At 43.7% G+C, this 22,008-nt stretch overlaps 1 protein-coding gene across 1 annotated transcript in view; it reads left to right on the top strand.

Moving 5' to 3' along the window:
* The window catches only part of Fstl4 (follistatin like 4), a 409,490-nt gene that overhangs the window by 34,626 nt on the left and 352,856 nt on the right, over nucleotides 1-22,008 (top strand). The window contains exon 3 of the mRNA XM_051167894.1: nucleotides 14,315-14,348. Within this exon, the coding sequence (XP_051023851.1) occupies nucleotides 14,315-14,348 (34 nt within the window). The remainder of the gene's footprint in view (nucleotides 1-14,314; nucleotides 14,349-22,008) is intronic.

A 22,008-nucleotide genomic window follows, 5' to 3' on the forward strand; every position in this document is an offset into this window, starting at 1 on the left:
GCTCCTCTCTTGGCCATTATGTGACATGCTGTGGGCAACAATGAACGTGCCTTTTGGTCCTCACATGAATGTATTTCTTGTTCTTTCTCTCCAGGCCCCATTTATTCTTTTAAATGCAGGACTCTGAAATCTTTTCCTGAATTTAATCTACTTCATTATCTTTGCTTTCTGGGACTAAGGTGTTGTGAACTTGAGGAAGTGTCATAATGGCTATTTGTCTTGTATTTATTTTTCATGGTTACATTCTCCTACGAATTATTTGATTATTTCTCCCATCCCTTAGTTCCTCTCAGATCATCCCCCCTCCCTAACCACCTAACTTTATATACTTTCTCTCTCCATACCTTTCCCTCAAAACCAAACAAAGCTCAAAACAAACTAGCAAATAAACTCCATAAAGCAACAAATGCAAAAACAACAAAAACAATGACAAAAACAAAATAGAAAACGCACCAAAAATCCATAAAGTTTGTTCTGGGTTGTGTATGCGGCCTGCCTTGGAGTGTGGTTGATATTCCCAGTGACACTGGAGAACACTGGTTCTCCCTCTGCCAGCAGGTATCAACTGCAAATAGCTTCCTGTTAGGGGTGGGCCATTGTGTCCACTTCCTCTGTGAGTGTTGAGACGCTGTCTGACTTAGACCTATGTGCTCTTCTGTGCCCTGCTGTTGTCTTTGGGAATTCTTATGTGCATCAGTCCTGATGTGGCTGGAAGACGGTTTCCTTGGAGTCATTATCCACCTTTGGCTCTCACACTCTTTCCACCTGTTCTGTTGGGCAATTACCTTCGAGTAGAATTGGTAAGTCAGAAAAACAGATGCCACAGTAATTGTGGAATTTAAAAATTATTTATTTAAAGGCAAACAGATCTCTGTGAATTTGAAGCCAGCCTGGTTTGCATAGGGCTACCCTGTCTCAAAAAACAAACAAACAAACAAACAAACAAAAAAAACCCAAAAACCAAAAACCAAAAAAAAACAAAAGAAAAAAAAAAAAAAACAACCAACCCCCACCAAAAAAGACAAAATAAATAGACTTTATTTTATTTATTTATTCATTCATTTATTTATAGACAGAGTTTCATGTGCCCCAAGCTGGCTGACTCCTCTCTATGTACCAGAGGATGGCCTTGAACTTCTAATCCTCTTGTATCCACCTCCCTAGTGCTGAGCTTGTACAGGCATGTGCCATAAAACTTAGTTTACTATATGGTGCTGGAGGTACAATCTGGAGCTTCATGGATGCTCAGTCAAGCACTCAACTAGCCAACCTGCCTCCCAGACCCAAAAAAGTGTCTGTTAATGGAATTTAATACAGAGAATTGATTAGACAGAGGCTAAACAATTTTGTAAAGGCAACAAAGCATACACTGTGATGAACATACAGCAGAACCTAGGTCTCACTCCTGGAGAGGAGGAGCTCACAGAGCCAGATCTTTGAACAGTGAAGTCAATCCTGCCATTGCTGGAAAGTAATAGCCACTCCAGACCCGTGCAGACATTTGGCATTTTAAAATATGGCTTTAGATAAAAAGACATATTGTTGATTCTGTGGTACATAGTACTATTCCCTTGTTTGACAATGTGCTGTTCACATCTTTTGCTCATTTTTCAGCTAGGCTATTTGTATGTTTGTGTGGTTTTGTGTGTGTGTGTGTGTGTGTGTGTGTGTGTTTGTTTTTTTAATTCTATGGAGGTACTATATCCATTTGGAGTCAGAGAGATACACTTCAAAACATTTCCTGTAAGGCACATGTATCTGTTTAATCAGTTCTCAGAGTTACATTCTGCTAAAAGACCCACTGTGGGGCTCCTGGCACAGTGTGGTTGGCAGACCACTGCCTGGCACCCATGAAGCCTTGGCTTCAGTCTCCAGCATCATATAAATCAAGCATGGTGGTTCACACCTGTAGCCCCAGCAGTGGGGAGGTGGAGGCAGGAGGTTTAGAAGTTTAAAGACATCCTCCACCACAAAGAGCTGAAGCTTCTGCATCTTTCAGCACCTCAGCCGTTCCCTTTAATGAACAAATATATCAGTTTTGATCGAGAGAGCAGCCTTCTCCTTTCCAAGGCTCTACTGTAACTGCCCAAGACATCTCCATCCTCCTACAGGTCACCAAGATGGAGCATGAAGCCACCCAGGGTTTCTATGTGTGACCCTTTACCTCTAGACCCTCTGTCCATCTGGAACTGACCTCTGCTAGCGTGTGGGTGGGGCAGGAGGTTGAGCCTTGCTTTTCTGCCATATGGGTGTCCAATTGATCTATCACCATCTGCTGCAAAGACGACTGTTCCCTGTTGTGTTGCAGGGACACCGGAAATGGAAGGCGTGTGATTTGTTAGCATCTTGCCACCTCCCTCCCTCTTTGATGTGCTTTCTTAGGGATTTATCAAGCTATTAATCTTTGCAAAGAACCAACTTTTTCTTGGTGCAATTTTCTTCCCTATTGTATTGATTTCGGCTCCTGTCATATTTCTTTCGTTCTACCCTTTGTGGGCTTAAATTGTTATTTTTCTAGTTTTTAAAAGATAAATGCTTAGGTCATTCATTTTCAGTCTTTAAAAAAATGTCCTTCAAGTATGCACTTGAGGCTATCATTTTCCTCTCGACACTAATGTATCCCACTTGGTTCTTTTCTGTGTTAGGGATCAAACTCAAGGCTCCATGCACCTAAGGAAGGTGCCGGGCCACTGAGCTGGCCCCAGCCCTATATCCCACACTTGTGAACATGAATTCAATTCTGCTCTGAAGCTCTTGCTTCTCATGGGAGTCTTCCCTGTGGGTGTTACTTGGGAAGCTTTGGGGATCCATGGGCCAAATGTTTGTGGGAATTTTCCCCACTGTCTTTGTTACTGATTTCTACTTTGAAGCCACTAGAGTCAGAAAATTACACAGAAAGTTCTCAGTGTGGTCCCTGCAATTTGAAACTTGTTGAAGGCTCAGCAACTTTTAATAAATGGTTCAGTTGTTGGGGACAATGATTGTGTGTATCATTAAGTCAAGCTGTCTGTTTTATCTACACCAAGTTTTATTTGGTTGGAACTGATGTGGTTTTATCTGTTTTTAAACATTTTTACATTCAACTTTTTTTTGTAGGTTTGTAGTGATCATGGGTCTCTTCTAAGAAGCCTGAGGTTAGAGGTGGTTTTTGTTTTATTCCTTGTTTCCTCCCATCATTTACTTGTCTTAGTTTGAAGCGGACACTTTTTCTTACCATTCCATCCCATTGGCCTCACGGTGATACAGAACCGTGGAAGGCCTATTATGGGAAAGCTGCTTCCTCCTAGGCAAAAGACCACAGCCTACCTCTGGGTAGATCGCTTGGGCCTAAGGGCCTTCCCCTCAGGAAGGCTGATTCCCCTCGAGGCGTGCTAAGGAGATGGAAAGAATAATTATTTCTTAAATGAGACAAACCTTTCCTTTGCAGAAACCTTGCCCATGTAGTCACTTATGGAGCCAGATGTCGTGTGGCTGGGTTAAACCTGACCGAGTTTTGGAATTACTGAGAAAAGGGTAATTTTTCTCTTTCCTTCATTTTCTCTCTTTCTCTTTTTTATTCTTTCAGATGCTTTCCCAGACACTCTGGGTTTTCTTACTCTTTCTCTGAGGCACACCCATCCTGCCATGCAGCGGTTTGTCTGGCCTGTGCTGGCTTATCCTTAGAGCCTAGTGCAAAAGGCCTGGCTTCCTCTTTTCTCTCCTCTTCCTCTTCCTCCTTCAGGCAGCTGCTTTATTTAAATTCTAAAACAAAAATTTCATGTCAGATTTTGTTTGACTAAATGGGTCATTATTTCACCTTCATCTAGTTTACTGTATTAGTATCTGAATGTTAAAACAATTTATTTAAAATTTTATATGCCTCTATGTTGTATGCACGCGCTTGCTCGCTTGCTGTCATCCATTAATTAAAAAAGAATTTGAAACCAGTCTCTCTTCAAATACCAATTCTGCTCAATTTCTTCTCTCTCTCTCTCTCTCTCTCTCTCTCTCTTTATTCTCAAATTGAAATTACAACACACACACACACACACACACACACACACACACACACACACACACACATTGAGACATGGTTTCTCTGTGTAGCCCAGTCTGTCCTGGAACTCGGAAGTCTGCCTGCCTCTGCCTCCTGAGTCCTGGGGTTAAACGCATGGGCTACCACCACCCTGGCCTACCATACCTTTAAGGGTGACATTTCATTGTCTTCAGGGGCTCCTTTCTCCTCAGAAGCAGGCGTCAGCGTCACACTGCTCTTCTGTAGACGCTGCATGTCCCGTCTCCGCCAGCCACTTTTAAGATTTCTTTTTGCTCACGGCCATCCAGCTACTTTGCTGTGAGAGCCCAGGGATGGGTGTCTTTCTGTTGATTGTGTTTAGGCTTTGTAGAGGTCTCAGATTTCTGGCTTGCTGTCATTCATTCATTAAAAGAAAATTTGCAACCAGTCTCTTTTCACATACCAATTCTGCTCAATTCCTTTTCTCCTTTTACTCTCAAATTCCAGTTACACTCGTGTTTGACCTTTTCACTGGGTTATGTGTCTCTTACACACACATAATTTTAATTCTTGTGTTTTTCATCACAGTTCTTCTGATTGTTTTCTACTGACCTAACTCTCATTCAGCTACTTCTTTTTGTTGGCTGTTAAATCTGTTTAATTCTTTCAGTTATTTAACTTTTCAGTTTAAAATGTCCACTTTTTTTAATAGATTGTAATTTATTTATGCTAAAATTTAATATCTTTTTTATTTTTTCAACATTTAGGATTATTGTTGTTTTTAAAATTATTAGAACTTTGTTCTTCTCGATATATATATTCCGACTGCAGTTTCTCTTCCCTCTTCTCCTCCCAGCCCCTCCTCCCTCCTCCCCTCTCCTCTCCCCCCACCTCCCCTCTCCTCTCCCCCACCTCCCCTCTCCTCTCCCCCACCTCCCCTCTCCTCTCCCCCACCTTCCCCCTCCTCTGCCCCCACCTTCCCCCTCCTCTCCCCCACCTCCCCTCTCCTCTCCCCCACCTCCCTTCTCCTCTCCCCCACCTCCCTTCTCCTCTCCCCTCACCTCTTCTCCTCTCCCCTCACCCCCCTCTCCTCTCCCCTCACCTCCCCTCTCCTCTCCTCCCACCTCCCCTCTCCTCTCCCCCACCTCCCTTCTCCTCTCCCCCACCTCCCTTCTCCTCTCCCTCCCACGCTCCTCTCCCCCACTCTCCCCTCCCCTCTCCCACCTCCCCTCTCCCTCTCCCCCACCTCCCCTCTCCTCTCCCCCACCCTCCCCTCCCTTCCCTCCCACTCCCCTCCCTCTCCCTCCCCCCCCCTCCCCTCCCCTCTCCCCCCACCTCCCCTCTCCTCTCCCCCCACCTTCCCTCTCCTCTCCCCCACCTTCCCTCTCTCTCCCCCTACCTCCCCTCTCCTCTCCCCACACCTCCCCTCTCCTCTCCCCCATCCACTCTTCCTTCATTTCTCTTTAGAAAAGTCCACGCCTCCCATGAAGAGCAACCAATCATGGCCTATCAAGTAAGACTAGGCACCTCCCCTCATATTAAGGCTGGACAAGGCAATCCAGTAGGAAGAAAGACTCCCAAAGCAGGCAGCAGAGTCAGAGACAGCACCCCCCCCCACTGTTAGGGTCCCACAAGATGACCAAGCTGCACAACTGTGACATGTGCAGAGGGCCGAGGTCAGACCCATGAAGGCTCCATGGTTGTCAGCTCAGTCTCTGTGAGCCCCTCTATGGGCCCAGGTTAGTTGACTCTTGAAGTTTTCTTGTATTTTAGCCATATTCTAACCATCTGCTTGGGTAACCTGAGGTCTCTTTCCTTGGGTTTTAGTTACTTATTGCTGTTTCCTGCCCCTCTTGTTAATGTTGGACTTAGATGCGGTAGAGTACGTGTTAGGAGCCTTAGGACTAACTCTTGACTTTTCTTGAGTGACTATTTTATTCCTAGGCACAGAGAATGCTTGCAGGTCATCTTGATCTATTCAAGCACACAATTATTTGAAAATATTGGGATCTTATAAAGCCTGTTCATGCACCAAGACCGTTCTTTCTCAGTTAACTTCTGTCTCCCTGGCCATATGTTACCAATGAAGTCTGTACTTAGATGTTCTGTACTAGTTTTCATTGGCACAATGTTTTTCCTTGTTTCTTGGCCCCCCCTGTTCTGTTTATGTCCAGCTTAGTCACTGTCAGACCTCAGGGAAGTTTTGCGCACAGTGATGGGCTTACTTTTTTTCTGGATCCCTTTGGCAGGATTAAAAAGAAAATTTTAAACTAAAATAATATTTTTTGCAGCACAGATGCAATGGTTAGCTTTTGTTGTCACCCTGACGCAAACTAGATTCACCTGGGAAGAGGGACCTCAGCTGAGGAATCAATCACCTCCATCAGACTGGCCTGCGGGCACATCGTCTGTAAGGCATTTCCCTGATTGCTAATCGATGGAGAAGGTCCCACCTCACTGTGGGGATTGGTACCCACCCTCGGTAGGTGGTCCTGGGTTGCTGAGTTCAGAAAGGCAGCTGGAGGTGAGCCTGAAAGCCAGCCAGTAAGCATCATTCCTCTGTGGTCTGCCTCCAGGTTCCTTCCTTGTGCCCCTACCTGGACTTCTCTCAGTGATAAAATATTGCCTTGTCTAGTTTCATCCTTCTGCATGTGGAAAACTGTTTTGCCATAAGAGTATTTGTTAAAGGGACCATCTTTTCTCCACAATTACTGTTTTTCTTTTTCACCTTTGCTGAGAACCAGTTGGTGATAGTGGGATGGGCTTATTTCTGGTTTTTTGTTTTTTGTTTTTTAATTCCATGCCATTGGTACATGTGCTTGTTTTTGTGCCAATACCATGCTGGTTTTGTTGTTTGTTTGTTTGTTTGTTTTTACATTGTGTCTCTATACTGTAGTTTGAAGTCGGATTCAACAACCCCTCTAGCTTGTTGGTTTGTGGTTTGTTTGTTGTTTGTTTGGTTGGTTTTCTTTCTGAATCACTTTGGGTCTTTTATACTTCTTTATAAGATTGCTTTGAAATATATCATTAGGATTTTGATCGGACTTGCTCTGAATTTATGGGCTGCATCTGGTAATATGGCCTTGTTAACAGTATTGATTCTGTTAACTGGGCCGTGAGCTTTGGGTGGTCCCTCCATCTTCCACATCTTTCTATCTTGTGAGGTCTTCAATTTCATCCATGGTTTATAATTTTCCTTCAAAAGATCTCTCACCTCCTTGGTTAGGTTTATTTATGTAAATCTTGTTATTTTTCAGATTTTTATGAAAGTGATTGGCACTTTCATTGTTGTAGTTAAATGATACTGATTTTGCATGTTAATTTCGAATCATGCTACTTTACTGAATCTTTTTAAACAAGGCCAAGCATTTTAGTGGAGTCTTTAGGGTCTTTTAAGTATTGGGTCATATTGTTTGCAGATGGGAATAACTTAAATTCTTCCCTTTCTATTTTATCACTTTTATTTTTCTTGCCTTCTTGCTCAGGCTAAAATTCCTAGGACTAAAGGTAGTAGATTAAATAGTTGTGGTAAGAGGGTGGACTACTTAGTTCCTGTTTTTTTGTTTGTTTGTTTGCTTGCTTGCTTGTTTTTTGTTTTTTTTTTGAGACAAGGTTTCTCAATGTAGCCCTGGTTGTCATGGAACTCACTCTGTAGACCAGGCTAGCCTCTAACTCAGTGACCTGCCTGCCTCTGCTTCCCTGAGTGCTGGGATTAAAGATTATTGCAACTGAAACCTAGATTAGAGAAATGTTTTAACTGTATCACTATTCAGTATGATGTTGGTTGTGGGTTGGTTGTATATGTCTTTTCCCTGGTTTAGGCATGATATGTTTGTTCCTAGTTTTTTGAAGGTATATTGAATTTTGACAAGGGATTTTTAAAAAATCTATTGAGTTGGTCATATGATTTTTTGTTCTTGATCAATTTTACATCTAATTATTTGTCTCTACTTTGAACCATATTTACATTCCAACAATAACTGGATTGTAATATGTGATACTTTTAATATGTTGTTGAATTTGGTTTGTATGTGTTTGGTAAGGATTTTTGTGTGTATGTCTATCAAAGATGTTGATTTGCAGGTTCAGTTTGGGTTGCGTCTATATCCAATTTGAATACTGAGGTAATATTGATTTCACAGAATGAATTTCAAAACAGTTATATTCTTTCTATTTTTATGGAATACCTTAGGAACAGAGTCATTAGTTCTTCAAGTGTCTGTAATGCTCAGAAAAGAACCTGATTTTCACTGTTGGGAAACTTTTCTACATAAACTTATTTCTTTTTCTTTCTTCTTTTTTTAAACTACAGTTTATAAGATTTAATTTATTATATGTGTATGAGTGCTTTGCCTGTGTGTGTGTTCCTATACCATATACATGCATGAGTCCTGTTGGTGTCAAAAGAAGGTTTTGAATCCCTTGGGTGCTGGGAGCAGAGCATGAGCCTGCTGAGAAGCTAGCAAATGTGTTAACTAGTAAAGCCACCTCTCTAGACCCCTTGCTGAAGTCTTAAATTTCATCTTTGCTTAATTTTGGTAGGCAACAAATAACAAAAAAAGTAATCATTTTTCTAACACTCCACTTTATAAAGCATACATTTTCAAAATGATCCCCAATGATTCCTGTATTTTGGTGTGGTATTTGTTGTATTATCTCCTGCTTGACCTCTAACTCTATTTATTTCAGTCTTCCTGAACTTCCTTTTGGCTGGTTTGGCTAAGGGTTCATCAATCTTGTTTATCTCTGAAGAACAAAGTCTTTTTTTTGTCATTTATCTGTTGTATTATTCTTTCAGAACTCATTTCACTAATTCCAGCTTTAATTTTTGTTATTTTTTCCTACTTTTTTTGGAGTTTAGCTTATTTTTGCTTTTCAAAGATCTTGAGCTATACCATTACATAACTTGAGATCTTTCTGATTTTTTTTTTTCATTTAGGCATTCTCTGGTATAAACTTACTTCTTAGAATGGCCTTCACTGTTTCTCATAGATTTGGGCATATTTCCATTTTTATTAGAATCTAGAAAAAATTTTATCTTCCCCAATTTCTTCAGTGTCCTACTGGTTGATCATTGCAAGGTCTCTGCATATGTTATATAGTGTCTGTAATTTCTCTGGTGGTTGATACCTAGTATTATCCTATTAATATCTTTCAAGGCACAAGGAATTTTTCCACTGCTGTATTTAAGTCTTATTTTAATTACTGAAGAGGCGTACCCAAACTTTTGAAACAGCCACATGACATTGCTATCTATGAAATTCATACTTAAGAATGAGAAATCAATCAGGCTTCAAAAAAAAAACTTTTTAAAATGTCTCATAATAGTTAAGTAAGCTTATGATTCCATGTTGGGCCACATTCATATCCTTGGCTGAGTGTGTTTGTGCACATGGCCCATGAGCTGCAGGCTGAAAATGCTGACCCTGGAATATGATCTGTTTTGAAGAAAGTCCCATGTGCTACTAAAAGAAATTGTATTTTGTTATTGTTGGATAGAGCATGCCTGTTAGGTCCAGTTGATATACAGTGTGAGTTAACTCTGAAGATTTTATTGTTGATTACTAGTTTGAATGATTTATTACTGATAAGAGAGAGATCTAAAGTTACCTACTACTGTTGTGTAGATGTTTGTCCATTCCTTTTTGTCCAGTAGTGTTTGTGTCCTATAATTTGGTGTACCAACATTCAGGACATATATATTTATAATCATTATTCTTTCTTGGTGTCTGCTTTACTGACTGATGTTGGTTTGGAGTCTTCTTTGTGGGATAGAAGCATAAATATTGCTGCACTGCTCCCTATTCCATTTGCTTAGAATGTTATTTCTCTTCCTTATGCTTCATCTGTATACGTCTTTGCCAGCAAAGTGTGTTTCCTGCATTCAGCAAACAGTTGAATCTTGTTTTTAAATCTAGACACTAGTTCATGTCTTTTAACTGAAATCACTAATATTCAGATATATAGAGCAAAGGTATATCCTAATTCCTGTCATTTTGTTACTTTTCTGATGTTGAATTTTTTCTTAATATTAGCTTGTTCCTACTAGGATTTGTTTTTTATGTATGGGTAATGGCTATTTTAATTTTTCTCTTATAAATATTGAATCCCATTATGTTTTTCCTATAGAATTTGTTTTCTGATTATATATTCCTTTATATTATACTTATATTGAGACATTTATTTCTTGTTCAGGTCAGACAACAATGAATGTAGTTTAGAAGTTGTGTTCTTTCAGGATTTGGAGTATATCCTTGCATGTGTTCCTGTCCTTAAGAGTCTACAGTTTCTCTGATGGATTTACCTATGTAGTGAGTTATGGTTATTTCTTGCAGTTTTCGGTGTGAATTCTTTGTTGTATACTCTGGTGTGTCTGTTGTGAGTTTAAGTGCCTCCTATACCAAGGTGATCATATTATTCTCAAGATTTAGGAAAATGTATGGTCACATTTTAAAATACTTACTTATTTTAATTACATGTGCATGGGTGTTTGCCTACATGTATATATGTGCACCACATGTGTAAAAGTGCCTGTAGAAGACATAAGAAGGGCTCAGATTCCCAGGGACAGGAGTTATAGATGGTTGTGATCCACCACATGAATGTTGGGAACCGAACCCTGATCCTCTGAAAAAGCAGCAAATGCTCTTAACAGTGGTGCCATCTTTCTAGCCCCCAAGACTGTGCTTTTCAAAATACATCATGAGTTAGGAAAGCTTAGAAGAATAGAGTATTATAAAATCTGCGTTGTAAGCCAACCTGTTAATAAACCTAAAGGAAAAAAAAATCATCTCCATAAATTCAGGAGTAGCACTTGATAAAATTCAGGGCATATGTATTTTATTTTATTTTTTATTCAACAAATATGTACCAAGCACCTGTTCTTTTACAGTACCAAGGCTGCACAAGCGAATAGATACTGGCTCCAACCCAGTGCTCACACCAACAAAGGCAAACAGTCAGTAAATAAGCGAGTAGGGGACACGCAGTTTTTTACCCAGCACATTATCGATGTGATGTGTCTCAGTCACATTGGCAGGGGTATGTTAACTATACTACAGACTCACTGAAATAGAGAGACACTGAAGGTTTTCTCTTTGGAGTCAGAAACAAGCTGAACATGCTCACTGTGTCTGCAGTCTTTTTTAGCAGGCGGGGCCAGAGTTTCATGTCATACATCAGGCTAGCCTTACCTCCTTATGTAGCCCAGACTGGCCTCAAACTTATGGTGAGCCTCCTACCTCGGCCTCCCAAGTCCTGGGATTCCAAGGATGTGCCGCTGTGGCCAGCATGCAGCATTTAATGTCAAGTTTAAGGAAGAGACTAGCAACAAGACAGGGAGAGCAGAACTGAAAGTGGGCATTAAAGACAGAGATCGTTGCCGTGTGCAGATTGCAAAATGTTGAGTTGTAGCTGCTTTTCCTTTGTCGTGAAACCCCAGAAGCTCCTAAAAGCTGCAAGCAAGAATCCCAAAAGAATAAACGAAGAGAACTCTCATAAACAATAGGAACTTTAGTCAAGTGGCTGGTTTTATTTATTTATTTTTTAAAATTTTTTTTATTATGCATACAATGTCTTGCCTGCATGTACACCTGCAGGCCAGAAGAGGGCACTAGATCACATCATAGTTGGTTGTGAGCCACCATATGGGGTGCTGGGAATTGAACTCAGGACCTCTGGAAGAGTATTCGGTGCTCTTAACCTCTGAGCCATCTCTCCAGCCCAAGTGGCTGGTTTTAAAATCAGCATGAAAACTAGTTGCTGGGCCTGCAGGATGGCTCAGTGGTAAGGTGCTTACCGTTAAGCCTGATGACCTGAGTTCCGTGCCCCGGATCCACGTTGTGGAAGGAGAGAACCAACTCCTGAAAGTTGACCTGTGGCCTCCACATATGGACTTTTCATAGGGTCTGGGGACCCAAACTCAGGTCCCCATGCTTGTGTGGCAAGTGCTCTTATCCACTGAGCCTTCTCTGCAGCCCTGAATACTCCTGAAAGAAGCAATCACAGACCTGAAGAGATGATCAGACAGACATGCCATGCTATTCGGGGAGATGCAACATTCTATAGACATCTATTTTCCTTAATGCCTATTTTTCATGCAACCGCAATAACAAAGTTGCAAAGGCTTTCCTGGTAGCATAAGCACCGACTGTGACTACACGTGGTGCTTTGCAGGGGATGGAGATGGCAGGCCCAGGACCGAGCTGCCAAGGAGCAGGCTGAGAGAGTATGCATCTTATACAACCGTTACTATCTCCATATGCCACTTCTTTAACCCCTGACCCCGCGAGTCCCCGTGGGGCCCAGCATTCGGAAGCTGCACTTGTTTCATCGTCTCGGCAGACCCGACACTGCTGAGTGCTGGCTAGTTCTCAGCAGTGAACTAAGCTTCTGTTGGTTTGCCCAGCTTTGTGTGACGCAGACATGTCTTCCACTGGTCCCCAGTAGGGCTTCTCACTCATGAGAGGAGTGACCTGAGTGATCTGGTTTCATTTCTGTTGCTGTGTGAAACATCCTATCTACAGCAAATCAGTAGGAAAGGGGTTTAGTTGACTTATAATTGAAGATTACGGTCTGTCAGTGAGGGGAAACAGAGGTAGGGACCATTTCCACAGTCACGAGCAAAGAGAGAAAGGACACGTGCTTGCTTCTTCACTGCTTATGCTCAGCTAACTTTCTTCACTCCTACATAGGTCAGAAACACCCACAATGCACTGCGTTCTGATCAATTAGCCATCGAGACAAACCTCCCTCCAACATGCCCACAGGCCGAATGAGCTAGCTCATTCCTCAAGTGTGACTCTCTTCCCAGGGGAACTCTAGGTGTGGCACGGTGACATTTTTAAACTAACCATCATAGGTCGGGAGACTTTCCAGTATGGTTTCCTGGTTTACTTCCATCATTGCCTCCCTCTCCTGACCACACAGGGGCGCTAGCCAAGAACTCCACAGTGGGAACAACCATGCTACCTGCTTACAGTGCAGTGCCGCCATGGAGTGATCTTGGTGCGGAGGAGCTGGAGGTCCAGAGGAACTGGAGGTCCGCACTCGTTGTTTTCTCTTTCTATACAGTGCAGAGTTCTAGCTTGCCTCAGCCGGTGGAGTTTTCATCTTAAACTGGTCGTTTATGATGAGGTGTAGATTCTTCACACGAGTGCGATCTTCCTCCTCATCCCGGCCCACTGGATACTGACTCAGCGAGCCCCCTCCTGTCCCCTCCTCCTCTCCTCCTGAAGCACTCTCCCTCCATGCTCCCTGCCTGAAAATTTGTCCATTATTCAGTGCCATGTTCAAAGATTCTCTTAAAAAATAATTTTCCTTGTTTCCAGCTGAATTTGAAATGCTGGCATTTATCAAGGCAAATCGCCCTTTGATTTCTCGGTACTGTGTATCGCCTCTGAAGCTCCCTGTTCAACTGAATATTAATGCAGACATCCTGTGGTACCTGGGTAGTTTCTGAAATAGTTTGCTTATTGCACTGCACAGAGCTGGCATCAAAAATATCCTTGAGATCGGATTAGGAAAAGCAAAGGGCTTAACGTGGCCCAGTGACCTAGACTTGCTATCCAAATTGTCCATGAGATCTCAACCTTTAGAAACTATGAATTGGCTATAATCAGATACTAGATGATATTTTTTTTCCTGGGGTCATCATAAGCACACAGAAATGAGTCAAAGCATGGGACCACAGCCTGGAACTGAGTTCCTTTTCAGTACTTGGAACTGGCCCAAACTGCACATAAAGAAAACACTGCATTATTAACAATGTATTTTTAGTTGTTTTAATTTTGTTTTACATTTTGGGTATGTATGTGTTGGGTGTTGGTGAGTAGGTCCATATAAGTGCACTTGCTGGAAGAGGCCAAGAGAGATTGTTACCAGATCTCCTGGAGCTAGAGTTACGGATGAGCTGCCCCTGGATAGGTGCAGGACACGACACTCGGGGTCCTCTGAAAACCAGTTTGTATCTTAGTGTCTCTAGCCCCAATAATGTATTTTTAAAATCTAAGTCACCAAAGTAATAAGTTGCTTACATTTGCACATGTGTCTGTGTGTGCATTGACTCATGTGTGTGTGTGTGTGTATGTGTGTGTGCATTGACCCGTGTGTGTGTGTGTGTGTGTGTGTGTGTGTGTGTGTGTGTGTACGTGTACGTACATGTGCTGTGTGAGGCTAGACAGCATTGCCGTCTGTCCCACCTTACTATTTGTTTCATCTTTTGGTGAAAATGCAACTAACAAGACAGGAGTCATTTGCAAGTACCTGTACCTTCGGCACCTATGAATTATCCTTCAAGACCACGTCTCTCTTCTCTTTCAGGAAAGCAGAGGCTTTGACGTCCCAGGAAGAGAAGGTAGGGACATTGACTTGCATCACATCATTCCTGGCGCTGTCAGGTTGGAACTGGTTTGGGTGACGCTGAGATGAACTTCAGCCTATGGGCAGCCTGCTCTTGGAAGTGCCTTGTGGTCCTTGTGGTCCATCCTGCGTGCTAGCTGTTTGCCTCTTGGCGCCAAGAGGTGCAAGACCTTAAGGCTGGATTTGCCTGTGAGAACAGGGCCTTGTACCTTCATGGTGGCTCCTGGGAACTGGCACACTCAGGACCACATCCGTGGTCTCTGAAGATGACTCTCATTTTGGGGTGGTGTGTGAAGTCACTTGGTTTCACTCAGCAGAAAACATCAATAATAGCCACATCAAAACAACAGCAAGTGGTTCAGGGTTTGGGGACTTTGTTTCACTGTGGGGCAGGCAAAGCCACTATGAAAAACGTATCTGATTCGACTTTTACAGCTTCAGCTAAGCCAGAATAGGAACAACCAGTTAATTTCCCTTTTGAAAACAGTTCCATGATGTTCCATTCTCCCTGCCAGCCTTCCTCTGGCACATTTGTTTTCTGGTCTCAGAGGTAAGCGTGTACGGATGGTAATTTCAGACTCTTCTAACGGAAATCTCTTTTATTTACTCTCAGTAACAGCTAGTCTCTAATGAGCAAATGTCTTTTGTGCGATTTGTAGAATCATGTCTTTATTGTAGGAATTGGAGGGAGTGAATAAATTCAGAAACTATAGCGTGTTCTAGTTCTAGTACATAGGCTTTGATTTTAGCCTTAATCACACTCTGCTCTGTGGTGCCGTCTCCAACAAGAGTAATGCTGGGGTAGAAAAACACTCTTGCCTTCTAAGTCAATCATCATATCTTTCCTCCCGGTTAGTTAGCGCCTATGTTATTCACCTCAGTGGGAAGCTTGGATAACCGTGGTGCTAGCATGCTGTTTAAGAGGTCAATAGCATCCTGGCAGTGTTGTCCATGCCAGTCACCCAAGTGGCTGCTGTCTGCGCTTCTGAAACAGGAGATGCAGAGGATCTGGGGAACATGCTTCTAGCACTGCCCTTGAGATCGGTTCAACAGGCGAGCTACATTCTTTGGCTATTGATACCAAATTAAATTTGATGAAGGTATATGGGGGTGGGCTTATTTTTGAAAATTGTGTTCCCAATGGGAACAGTGACTGTCAGCTGGAGAGAAGTAGCCTTGGTAAAGGTAGAAGTTGGCGTGAACTGTGGCTTTGAGTAATAAGCTGCCTGTGTGAGCACTCCTAACTGAGAATCTCTACAGTTAATTTGCATGAAGGAATCACACAGAAACTTAACCTTTTTGTAATCTTACAGTCTGTTGAAAATGTCTTTGATTGGATTGGAGTCATGGGACAGACAGCCCTGTGTGCTTTCTTTTCAAAGACAAAGAAACTTTGTCTTTGGAATTTATAGGGCTTAGAATTCCTCAGTGAGGGCGAGTACCCCAGGAAGGGACAGACATAGGTGGGTTGCGCTGGTTTCATTCACAGCTCTGTTCCCTAAGCGTCAGCTTCCACAGTGACTGACTGGGAACATGCTCTTTGGATTGTTGTTAGCAAGGCTCTCCTGACACCACAGACTTAGTTTCCTTCTATTGTGAATGATGTCTTTCTTGTTGTTGTTGTTTTCTGTCAGCATTGAGTGGGTAAGAGTTCTTAATGTCAATACTTGCCACATTGGCAGTGAAAGAGGGAGGTTGGGGCCTGAGAACCCACTGCCATGGTTCTGGATCTTCAGAATGCTATTTAGTATATAAAAAATAATAGAAGTACTGTGAAAATTTCACCGAATTATTCCTGTCAAGAAAAGTAGGTCATTATGGGCTAGCAGCACACGTGTTGCTCAGACTTGACCTGGAGCAGAATCAGGGGTCAGCCATGTGCAATTCACCAAGCCCAGGAGGGTCCAGAGTACTTGAGAGAAACTTTGAGTCTTAAAAGCATGTCGGTGTGTCTCGTTTCATTCCTCCGCCTAACTCAGGGCACCAGCACCACCTGAGACATGCTATGCAAATCACCACTATGAGTTTCGATAGTGACCAACTAAGTCTGTATGGTGATGCATGAGAGAAGCCGCCGCTAACCTGGGAGATGATGGAATCTAGTCTGAATCACAGAGGGACCAGGGACCAGGGAGGTGACTGCATGTGACTTTATTCGGTGCCCCTGGACCCTGTGTGCTTTGGGCCTCATCTCAAGTTACCCTGCCTCATCCCACTCAACTCTTTCCTGAAGCAGTTGGCTCGTGTTCCTACTGTACCCTAATTCATCACCCAAAGGAAGAAATCTCTTCCACGCCCTCCCTGTTCCCACTATCCTAGGCCAGGGCCAGTAATTTATTTAGTGTGTTTCTTTATTAATCAGATATTTTTATATTTGAGAATTTCATGCATACAATATGTTTGGATCATATTTGCCCCCATTCCTTCTATCTCTCCCAGATGCACCCCTACAGCCCCAGACTTCATGTTCTTTTTTTTTTTTTCCCCTAAATTATTGAGTCCAGTTTGTGCTGCTTATATGACTAGGAGTCTAAGGGCATCTACTGAGGCCTAGGCAACCTTAGATGCTGCACCTTTAAAGAGAAATGATTCCCCCCACCCCCACCAATAGCCAACAGCTGTCAATAGTTTCTAAGCCAGGGGTGGGAGGTAGTGAGCCCCTCCTCACACTCACCCATGCTAGAATGTTGACTGGCTTGCTCTCATACAGACAAGTACACCTGAGGTGAGTTCGGGTGCAGTGGTCCTGTAATGTCCAGAAGACACTGTTTCAACACAGTCCTTTGTGACTCATGGGTCTTCGAATCTTTAGGCCCCTCTTCCTTCTCTTCCTTGATGTTTCCCAAGCCTTGGGCACAAGAGATATGATAATAGATGTCCCAATTATGGCTCTCATTTATTCTTTGCATTTTGGCCAGTTCTGAATCTCTGTGTTAATCGCACTGTCCACTGCACAAAGAAGCTTCTCTGGTGAGGCCTGAGAATGCCATCCATTTCCGGGTATAGAGAAACAGTAACAACTTGATCTGTCCATTGGGAGACTGAAGACAGTTTGATAATTTGCCCTTTTAACAATATAGCAGTAGTAAGTTTACCCCAGACTGATAATATCAGCCATGCATCTCCTCTGAGCAAGCTTTATATCTAATCATAAAGTAGTTGGTAAGCCCCGTAATGTTCACGCCACTATGGCACCCACGGACATATCTTGCCAGGCGGGGTTGTTATTGCGGCTTTCCCAGTTCACAGCTGGGCATGACTGGTGATGACTTTTCTTTCCCATCAGGCTACGCAGAACCATGTGGTGATTAATAATGATTTCTTGGATTGAGTACAAGCTGCCCCTATGCACCCTGGTCTCATCTTCATGTTATACTAGTGAAGACCCACACGACCTTTGGGTTTTAAAGAGATAATTTAAAAGAGATATTCTGGACTGTTACTACAAGGTTTTAAAGTACCATTATAGTTCTTGGGTGTGCATTGCCATCTCTGGTAATGTTATATTCAAATATGTTCTAATAAAAAGAAAATACACTTTCTTTTTAATATCTGTTAGATGTTCCTGGGTGATGCATTGATGAGAGGGCTTCAGGTTCAAATAAGCTTGGTGTCATGAGGTTAATATAGAACAATATTTTGAGACTTCTCTCAAAGAAAACATAGAGACTGACCAAAAAAAAAAAAAAAAAAGGTATGGTGAGTACTATACCGGAATTTGTGAACATGACCTTATTTAATAGAGTCGCCTTAGACAATATACACACCAAGTTAAGATAGAGTCACACTGGATCAGTGTTGACTTTAGTCCCATGAGTGGCAGTGGGAACTTCAAATATAGACATTGAAGAAGAACACCACATGAAGGGAGAGAAAGGCTTTGCTGGCAACCGCTAGCTAAGAAGAGACACAGGAGGACTGGTCGCTAGAGCCTTCAGACAGAGGCCACGAATGGTCCAGGCAACCCCTCCTTAGATTTTAGTCTTCTGATTTTCAGAACTGTGAGAAAATGAATTCCTGCCTTTGAAGCCTCCTAGTTTGTGGAACTTTAATGCATCAGCCCCCCCCCCCCCGCCCGGGGCGCACCACTACACCCAAAGTGTTGAACTAAAAAACAAACAAACAAACAAACAAACAACCGGATGAGTTGAGTGACTGCACCTGAGTTTGTTTGGGCTGCAGGATCGTTCTGGCTTTTGTGTTAAATAGACTCTCAGCAGGGATGGTAACAGGCAGCATTTCTCCAAACCAGATTCCCATGGGAGGAGACAAATTTTATTTTGCTGTCTTGGTGTTCGCGGCTGGCACTGCACTCTGTGCATTCGCAAGGCCTGCTCTGGCGAATTCAGTCCAGCAGAGAGCTTTCCTCAGTGGCCAGGCAGCAGGGCTGAGCCTGCCTGGGATGGCAAGGTGAGTGCAATGACACTGACTAAAATTCATTATGAAATTGCAGAGAATTCTGTATCTTGCTTGACCTTCAGTAGTCAGATAGCACCTCTCATTTGAGACTTCTCCCCCCCACTTCCTTTCTATGTTCCCAGTGGAGACAAAGACTCTCTCTGAATCCCCCTCCCCTAGGACTGCTGCTTCCCTGTGACACCCCACACTTACAAGTGGTGGCTGTTTACATTGTCTGATCTCGATTCGTCCCCGTCAAGGGATGTATAGCACATGACACTGGCTGCCAAGCTCACATAGCTGAGAGCAACTCATGGACGGACGTTCCTGAGACTTTGTAGTTAGGCTTGTGGTAATGACTGTCCAACAGTAGTAAAGATTTGTAGGACAACAAGACTATAGGATGCCTCTAGGCCAGGACATGTTTTCCTTAAAAGGACAAAACTGTGGCTTGTGTGTTTAATATAAGAAAATTATTAGAAGCTACCAGATGTCAGATATTAGAATATATGAGGTTTATTAAGTGAGCATGGGGAGAGAAGGAAAGGGGGAGGGGTACCCCAGAAAGAGAGAGAGAAACACAGACAGAAGAAGAGAGGGGAAGAGTAAGAGGGAGAGAAAGGAGTAAGCTGAGGAGTAAGAATAAAAGTAAGAGGGAGGGGCGAGGGAGGGCTGCCCTTTTATATAGCCCTGGGCAAGGCCACGCCCCATGGCAGGTAGGCAATGACATCACAAGTAAGCAGACTAAAGCATAATCCTAACAGTTGCTTCTTCATGACAACCCTGTACCAACCTTGAACCTAGTGTTCAGGGCTCACCTGTGCTAGCTGCTTTGTCTGCTTTCCAAAACAAGACTTTTTATATCTTCCCCAGACATCTAAAAAACATCAGTGTGTGTGTGTGTGTGTGTGTGTGTGTGTGTGTGTGCATGCCTGTATCTGTGTAAGCACATGCCTATGGAGATTGGAGGGCTGAGTGTTAGGCATCTTTTCTGCTGAACCTGGAACTCACTTTACAGTAGTAAAGATTAGGGTAGGACGACAAGACCACGGGGTGTCTCTGGGCCAGATCATGTGCCCTCCTTAGAAGCCAGCTGGCCAGTCTCCACCTGCCCAGCTCTGGGACTGCAGACTCACACCTCCCTGTCCTGCCTTTTTAACATGGACGTTGGGGATCTTAACTCGGGCCTTGCTTCTCCACAGCGAGCCTTCTACCCACGGAGCCATCTTCCTAGCTCGAGCACACCGTTCTTTTTACACCCCTCTCCAGACATCTGAAATTTAATTTCAACCTTTTCTGAAACTTCACAGCGAAGCGTTGCCAACCTTGGTCCTTCTGAGACACTCCCATGTCCACCCAGAGGGCAGGTGCTGATTGCGCCTGCCAGAACCCATCGACTCACACCAGCACTTTTCTCTGACTGATCCCATCACTTTGAATTACAGCCGTGGGAACACCCTTGAGCTCGTGGAGCAAGTGGCTTGGATAATTCAGCCCTTGTCAGCTATCGCTGAAGGGCAGGAGGTGATCTGTAAGCTATTCCAGATGTCTGTGATTGCGCGGTGATTAGGGGCTGGAGTTTGAAGCTGGGCACCGGAGTGTCATGTTCCATTACTGGCCCTCCCAAGGATGGTTCACTTATGTGTTCCAGCCTCAGCCAGCTGGGCCTGGCTTTCCAGCAAGACAATAGAGAGGCTGGGAGGGCAAGACTGCTGCTGTCTTCCTAGGAGAGGAAAGGAGGGAGTGACTGTCATCCTTAGCCTGGGTGGCTCTGGGTACTTAGCGACGTAAATCCCCCCAACCTGCCAATACTGAGTGTGAAACCGGGACCCTGACTTCCTGAGAGCCCTTGGAATCAGTTCCCAGTCAACAGCTGCCTTTAATGGCCCCCTTATTGTTCTGCGCATCTGGGGGGACTTCAGCTCTCAAGATCCGTGTGGTGTTTGCCATTAATTCTCATTTTGTTGAGCAGATGTTTTCTGGATCTTGCAGTTGCCTGCATAATGTGTCTTAGTCTAATGTGAAGTGGCTGACTCTGGGCTGAGATGGATGAATGAACTACAGGGTTTGAGGGTTTTTTTTGGTGGGGGAGCTGCAGGGGGCTAACTTCTTTAATGGCTGCAGATAGAGAGAACTTAAAGAAAACCTACTAGAGCTGACAGTGCTTGGGACAATGAGTCCTTTTGAGTTCTAGACTTGAGCTGAGGCAAGGTGAGGAGTGCCCCACGCCCCAACACTTCACTCCTCAACCTTGGAGCTTTGCTCATTCTTGCAAAAATGCTGAGCTCAAATAAGTTGAGAGTGACACCTGCTTCTTTTCATTCCTGACCCTGCAGATTGGCTTTTCCTGTGGCACACTGTCTCCCCCCCCCCCCCCCCGCAGCAGATAGAGTTGTACTCAGTTGCTCCAAGGTAGATGGGAAATGGGCAGCCCTGATGCTAGGGTGTCTATTCAAGTGCCCCAATTCTACACTCAGGCTTTTTTTATTTGTGTTTATATAATCGTGTGTGTCTGTGTGTGTGTGTGTGTGTGTGTGTGTGTGCGCGCGCGCGCGCGCGCGCGTGCGCCCACGTGCGTGAATGCCCATACATCACGGTTGTAGAGATCAGAGGACAACTTATAGGAGTTGGTTCCCTTGTTCCCTCCTTCCTTGTGGGTTCTGTTGACTAAACTCAGAAACATCAGGCAAAGCTGCCTGCTGAACGACCTCACCATTCCTCCACACGCCTCAACCACCTCGTAAATACAGTGCTCATAGTCTTAGCCTTGGGGATTACTATCATGACATGTGGATCAGGGATGTCTCTAGAGTTCATGAGGAGTCACTGTGAATGGATAGCGATTTCTGTCCTAGTTTCATTTCTGTTGCGGTGATAAAATACACACACACACACACACACACACACACACACACACACACACACACAGAAGGGAAAAGCGGGTTATTTGGTTTACAGTTCCGGGTTCCAGTCTATACTTGCAGGGGAGTTGCGTCGTCAGGAGCTTGAGACAGCTGATCACACCGCACCCACAGTCAAGGACAGAGAGAATATTGCACCCATGTCACCTGCTTGCTCACCCAGGAAGTTTTCTTCACTCTTATACAGTTTGGGGGGCCAAGTCTAGGGAATAGAGTTTCCCACAGTGGGCTGGGTCAATTAATAATCAGTACAACACCCTGCAGATGTGCCCACAGGACAACCTGCTCTAGATAATTCTTCAACTAAGTCACTCTTCCTGGGTGGTTCCAGGTTGT

This window comes from Acomys russatus, chromosome 25 (assembly GCF_903995435.1).
Source record: "Acomys russatus chromosome 25, mAcoRus1.1, whole genome shotgun sequence".
NCBI lineage: Eukaryota > Metazoa > Chordata > Mammalia > Rodentia > Muridae > Acomys > Acomys russatus.